The sequence below is a fragment of the Arachis ipaensis genome, chromosome B01 (genome assembly GCF_000816755.2).
Source record: "Arachis ipaensis cultivar K30076 chromosome B01, Araip1.1, whole genome shotgun sequence".
In the NCBI taxonomy this organism is placed as follows: domain Eukaryota; kingdom Viridiplantae; phylum Streptophyta; class Magnoliopsida; order Fabales; family Fabaceae; genus Arachis; species Arachis ipaensis.
The window spans coordinates 24,974,285-24,980,633 of NC_029785.2; the positions used below are offsets into that span (position 1 = coordinate 24,974,285).

At 33.4% G+C, this 6,349-nt stretch overlaps 1 protein-coding gene across 1 annotated transcript; it reads right to left on the reverse strand.

Moving 5' to 3' along the window:
- On the reverse strand, positions 1,053-3,211 carry LOC107648696. The gene is made up of 3 exons (XM_016352517.2): positions 3,019-3,211; positions 2,153-2,257; positions 1,053-1,267 (listed from the first exon to the last, which is right to left on the reverse strand). The coding sequence occupies exons 1-3, from the start codon at positions 3,209-3,211 to the stop codon at positions 1,179-1,181; spliced, it is 387 nt and encodes a 128-aa protein (XP_016208003.1). The 3' UTR covers positions 1,053-1,178.

The window sequence follows — 6,349 nt, forward strand, 5'->3', positions numbered from 1 at the left end:
CTTGTTCTTATTTTCTTTTCTAATTTTCTTATTTTAATAATGGTGTTGGATCCTCTTACTCAATTGTTGAGAATTTCTTGTATTATTTTGGTGCTTCGTGACTTGTTTGGCATTAATTATAATATTTACTCTACACACAAGATTAGTGCTTTAGTCCTTCCTAATTCATTATTCTTTGCTTTTGTACCTCATTATCATTGACCAATTTCACCTATATACATCAACCTATGATTCATGAAAATGATAAATCACAAGAGTTGGAGGGTTCCTTATCTTAACCCACGAAATTGGTTGATGGAACTCACCAATGGCTCATACTAGAGCACTCCTAAATAACCAAAATTATAAGATTTCCTCAAAACCCAAACCAAATTCGAATTTAAAGAGAAAAACGAAAACTGGGCAGAGGACAGTGGGTTACTCACCACAAAACTTACACTACAACAAATAAGGGTTTTCGCAACGGTCGAAAACCGTTGTCATAGATCGAAAAACCGTTGCTAAAACTTTAGGCAACACATTGGCAACGGTTTTTGACCTGTGGTATATACGGCCGTTGCCAATGCTCATAGGCAACGGTTTTTTACCTAAGGCAACGGCAACCAAAAAAACCGTTGCCATAGTTATTAGCATAGGCAACGGTTTTGACAACAATTTTTAAAGAACGGTTTAGAACCGTTACTGGATAGGCAACGGTTTAAAACTGTTCTCTTTCATGACGTAACGGTTTAAAACCATAACTAGATAGGCAACGGTTTTAAACTGTTGTAGTGTTGTTATTCACAAAGACAACAGTTTAAAAGCGTTGCCTTTGGTGTTTTTTTTTGCAACGATTTTAATACCATTTCCATTTTGTAACTGCCTTTAACCACGGTTTTAACACCATTGTCTTTGACAACTTTTGACAACGGTATTTTCTAATTATATAATTCTTTATTTATAATAGTTTTCTCATATTGCATTGAAATTAATATTCCAACTAATTTTTAGCTTCAATAGATTAATCTTTCAACTATTTGAATCAAATCATTAAAGAAAACTAGTTGAACATTTGATTTATAACGTATTCTATAAGATTCATACATATTTGTGACCTATAAACAAAAGATTTTAGAAGTTAAATAAACTAAGATACTTTAAAATCACATAATAAAAATCCAAGTCATAACAATATCTAATCATAAACAAAAGAGATTTGAGCTTCTTTCCATTCTCAATGCTCTCACCACAGCTCCCTCTACAGCAACAACCCAACCACTCAATGAACCTGCACAACACAACCCAGGGGAAAAAAAGAAAAAAAAGAGTATAATCAGAGTATTATAGATACCTCAAAAAACTAAACTTAATTGCACAAAATGAATGACAAATATACAAACAAGAGCAGAACCACAAGCTAGTAGGGTCATCCCCATATTTCCAAACAACCACAGTCCCAGGCTTTGGCCTCAACAAAGGGCCTAAGCTGCAGAATCACTCATTGTTTCTTTCTTCCTATGAATATAATGCAGCCTTTGTGTCACTTATTATTATATATATAGTAAGCTGATACAAGTTTTAACCGTTTCACAATTTCACAAGCACATGGTGTGCACGACAAATTTTCAGACCAAATAATTGGGTGGGACAAGTGTATCATTCTATTCAATACAAATATATCTCTGATATGTATATATATAGTGTGAATCCTACACCTGCAAGAAGATCGGAGCACAGAAAAATAAAAAATCAAGTTGTTTTTTACTGACATATCATGGCAAGTGGGTAAAAAGTTTCAAGAAGTTGCAGTGAGAGCAACCCACAACTGCACAAGCACAAGCACATCTACTCTTAACCAATGAAATTATAAATTAAACCTTCGAGACATGTCTCAATTAACTTGATGAGTGTTTTCGAACATATTTTAAGATAGTAGTAAGGATCTTCCAAATAAAAACACAAAAATATTGACAGAAATTATGCTAAAGTTGTTATAAATTATGCTGTCTTAGGACAAAAGCACAAAATATTGACAGACACAAACTTGTTTGAAGCAAGAGACAGATACATGGATATAAATAGAGACATGAACATTTTGTCTTATCTCTATCTCCTTTTTTATATTTTTTGTTGAGACACTTAGCAAACTTGGAGTTAATGGTGGAACATATACCTATTCGGCCAATGAATGTTGTGTCAACCAGTGAAGCAATAGGATCAGCTGTCAAAGCCATATCAGAAGGCACTGCAATTGACAATATTTTCCAACCAAGGTGGTCTACTTTGAAAATAAGTCTGCAGTAAGAAGAAAAAAAAAAAGAGTCAAGAATTACACCTGTAGAAGAGAAATAATGAAGTAACAATGAAATAAGTAGCTGGTATCCCTAAATAAACTGCAAATTGGAATTTTGCTTCCATCTTGTGCTGAAATGAGTTTGTCAGCCATATCAAGGAAGCCAAATTAAGTTTTCTACTTATGAAACCAACATGAAGAGTTGTCGTTAATAGGGACACTAAAATGATACTAGATACCAGAATTCAGACGCCAAAAATATGTTCTCCATATATATATATATATATATATGATTTAATAATGGCCTAAATATCAAAGCATAGTATCAATGATTAAGGAACAGTTATGACAAGTTGATAGAACATGTGGAAGCGCTTAAAAGTATAACAACCAAGTAACTTGCAGTTGCTGCTCTGATATCCACCTAGCCATAATTTATGTATGGAAAATTGCAGAAAGTAGCCCAACTAAAAATCAAGAACAAATTAGAAATTATAACGAAAATCAGAATGCAAACACTACAGTAAACACTAAATAACTGCACAGAAGATAATCAAAACCAAAAACAGAATAGCAATAAATTACTGAATCAACAACAAATTAAAGGCAAAAAATAGCAGCAGCTATCAGAACAGAAAGCAGTGACAGGCAGTGACCAAAAAAGCCAGCATTATACCAAATCAATATTCAAATCAAAACAGAAACCAAATCAATTAAATTCACAGAACAAGAGCCACTTGAGTTACATAAACAGAGGTTGAGCCACAATGGGAGGCAGAGAACCAGTGACAGGGCAAGATTCAGAAGCAATGACGTCCAGAGGGGCGACGGCGTGACAACAGAAGCAGCAAAGCAGAAGCAGAAGCTTCGATGGCGGCAGCGCGCGGAGACAGGGACGCTCCTCTGCGACGGCGACGTCAGTGCTGGCGGGGACTCCATGGACAGCGACGACGGTGCTGGCGCGGACTCCACGAACGGCGACGGCGAAGGTTCCCTCCCTCCTCGCGTTCGGCCTCTGTCTCTCCCCTCATGAACTCTGCGCGCCTCTGTCTGCCTCTGTCTCTCTTCCCTTCGTGACCGGTGGCTCGGTGGCAACACGGCGGCGGCGATGGGCTGAATGGTGACGACGTGACGGCGGCTCCCTGTCTTCCTCTCTTCGTCATCTCTGTGTATGTGTTTGGTGTTATGTGTGTGTTGTGTTTTATGTGAACAGGGGGGTTGAGGGAAGTGTGGGTGGCATCATCTGAGGGAAAATTAGGGTTAGGTTAGGATTGATTTGGGAATTTTTGGATTTTTTTGGATTAATTAGAGTAGGATAATTTTAATAAGTTTAGGGTATAGAATATTAATTTAAAATTTAATTTAATTTTTTAAAATTATTTTTTAAAAAATATTATTGAGTTTTCTACTAATTTTATATTTATAGAAAATAAATTTTATATGTATCTTTTAATTTGCATAATTATTTAAATATTAGAAAATTGTTGCTTAATAAAAAATTTATTGTAATGGTTATAAAATCGTTCTTTAAAATAGTTTAAAAAAACGGTTTTAATTTATTGCTATAACTTAATGAAAAATTAAATTTCAACAGCAACATTATAAAAACCATTGTCTAAAATCATCTAAGGGAATGTTTTAAAGTGTAGCAACTTTGGCAACGGTTTTTAAGCGTATCTTTTGTATAGTTATTTAAACAACATTAAAAAACCGTTGCTTAAAATCAAATTCTAGTAACAGTTATAAAACCGTTCTTTAAAATAGTTAAAGAGAATGGTTTTATTTTGTTGCTATAAAATAATGAAAACTGAACTTCAACAGTAATACTGTAAAAAACCGTTGTCTAAAACTATCTAAGAAAACGGTTTTAAGGTGTTGCAGATTTTGGCGTTGCTAAAGCCCATATTTGTTGTAGTGTTAGATAGAATTGCAGAAGATGAGAAAAGCGACGCGTGGCCATAAACAGCTCGTCAATCGGAGTTCCGGAGAGAAAGTTATGATGATTTGAAGTTTGATGAAGTTAGGATTTTCTCTCTTCTTCCTCTCTTCTCCATTTCAGCGCCGCTACCCTCTTTCTTTAGGGTTAATGAGCTAAAATACTCATAACTAATGTTTATATATGTTGCGTCTTGGGCCCACTTGGGCTCAGTTCACTTGGTTTAGTCTGTTGGCTCAATTTTGGGCCAAAACCTCTAAGATTAGAGTTTTAAATCGTATTTTAAATATTTCTACCTTCTCTAATTATAAATCCTAATCTCTAAATGTTATTTACTTATAATTAATTTTCTCAGCCACAGTACCGGACAGATCGTAGCCGGTACTGCCGGTCAAATTTCCAGTGCGCATTTTGATCCAGAAACTATGTTTTCTGACTCAGAAAAATTCACTGAGTCCAAATATCATATTTAAATTATCAAATTCCGATTGCTAAATTTTCTAATCATATTCTCTCCTATTTAATTAATTACGGTTTGGCCAGATTTTATATAATGGACCATCAAGAACTGAATATCAAAACTTGAAGTTACAAGTACAGTTGCTACAGGAACAAGTAAATTTCTTGTGAATCGTCAAGAGGGTCAATTGCCACCCGGTTTTCCTACTGAGGTAAGATAAGGATATATGTTATACTTAATTTTATAGACTTACATACTTAATTTTCGTCAACAACTTCTTCTAAAATGATTTTAGTTTGTAATCATAGCCTCTTGTATAACACTTGTTGATTTGTTAAGTATCCTTCTAAATATTCTCTAAAATATTTTTTTTTATTTTCAATTGTAGGTTACAGATTTTGAATCACCAACACATACAAGACCATATTCTTCTGCCAATCATGAACCTCAACAACATAGGCCATCCAACATTTAAAGGAGTTTCATGATTGAATTGTTAGGTTTACACGTTTGGATTAAGTTAGAATTTTTTGAATTTACATATGGATTATGACTATGTAATTAAAACTTGTAGAATTCAACTTTTGAAATACATTGTTGTTATTTTTGTAAAACTTGTGGGATTGAATTTGGATTTGTTGAAAAACAATGTCATTTATGAAGAATTCAACTTTTGATAATAGAAATTTTGATGTTGAAGAGATTATAACAGTTTAAAACAATCACTAAATACAGGAAAAAACTGTCACATGAATAAGTAACTTAGTAACGGTTTTAAATTGTAAAACTGTCACTAAAAATATTGTGACGGTTTAAATAGTCACTAAATATGTCTAAAAACTGTCACAGAATTTAGTAATTTAACGACAGTTTCAAAACATCACGAAATACAATATAAAAACACCTTTACAAGTGTTACAAATTAGTGACAGTTTTATACTTTAAAAATTGTCACAAACAATTTAGCGACACTCCTTACCAACGGTGGTTCAAAACCGTCACTATGTCAGCTGACGACGCTCAAATCTGTGATGTTTTTTTTTTAACCGTTATAAAACCATTTAGTGACAATTAAACTGTCACCAAACATTAAAAAAACCATCACCAAAATGCTGTTTTGTTGTAGTGTCTTGTAGTTAGAAAACTTAAAATTACATTAGAAGTTGAATCTAAGTAACCAAAGACTACCTAAGAAGCATATAGCAAATTATAGGATAGCTGAAATCACAACGCCTTTAATTTGTTCCATGTGCGAAAAAACTTAAAGATGTGAAGTTCTTACATTAGAATTCGCATCTAAGCAAAACGTGCATTTTACTATCAATATTTAAAAATGAGCATGTTCAACAAAAGCCAAATTTTTTTGGATTTGAATCCTCTAAAGTTTGAATTTCACTTTAGAGAGTAAAGTGTGATCTTCTACCCTTGAATAGTTTTTCTTTTATATTCATTCTTAGTCCCACCTATAAAATAAATGGTGAGAAATCACACTTTACTGTCTAAAGTAAAATTCAAACTTTAGAAGATTCAAATCCATTTTTTTTGGAGTAGATTTTATGTCACCTACTGCAAATACAGTACGAAACTACTAGAAGAGAAACAAATACATATGCAAGCAAAAAATACTTGACTTTTATTCTCAATTTAAGTAACAAATTGACAGTGATATAGAATTGAAGAG

Bases quoted from the DNA above. Each gene is read 5' to 3' on its own strand.
- LOC107648696 (XM_016352517.2), bottom strand. From the start codon at position 3,211: ATGGAGTCCCCGCCAGCACTGACGTCGCCGTCGCAGAGGAGCGTCCCT. The intron at 2,258-3,018 runs GTAACTCAAGTG...TTTTCAAAGTAG, and splicing joins GTGGCTCAACCTCTGTTTAT to ACCACCTTGGTTGGAAAATA. The intron at 1,268-2,152 runs GTATATGTTCCA...TGTGTTGTGCAG, and splicing joins AACATTCATTGGCCGAATAG to GTTCATTGAGTGGTTGGGTT.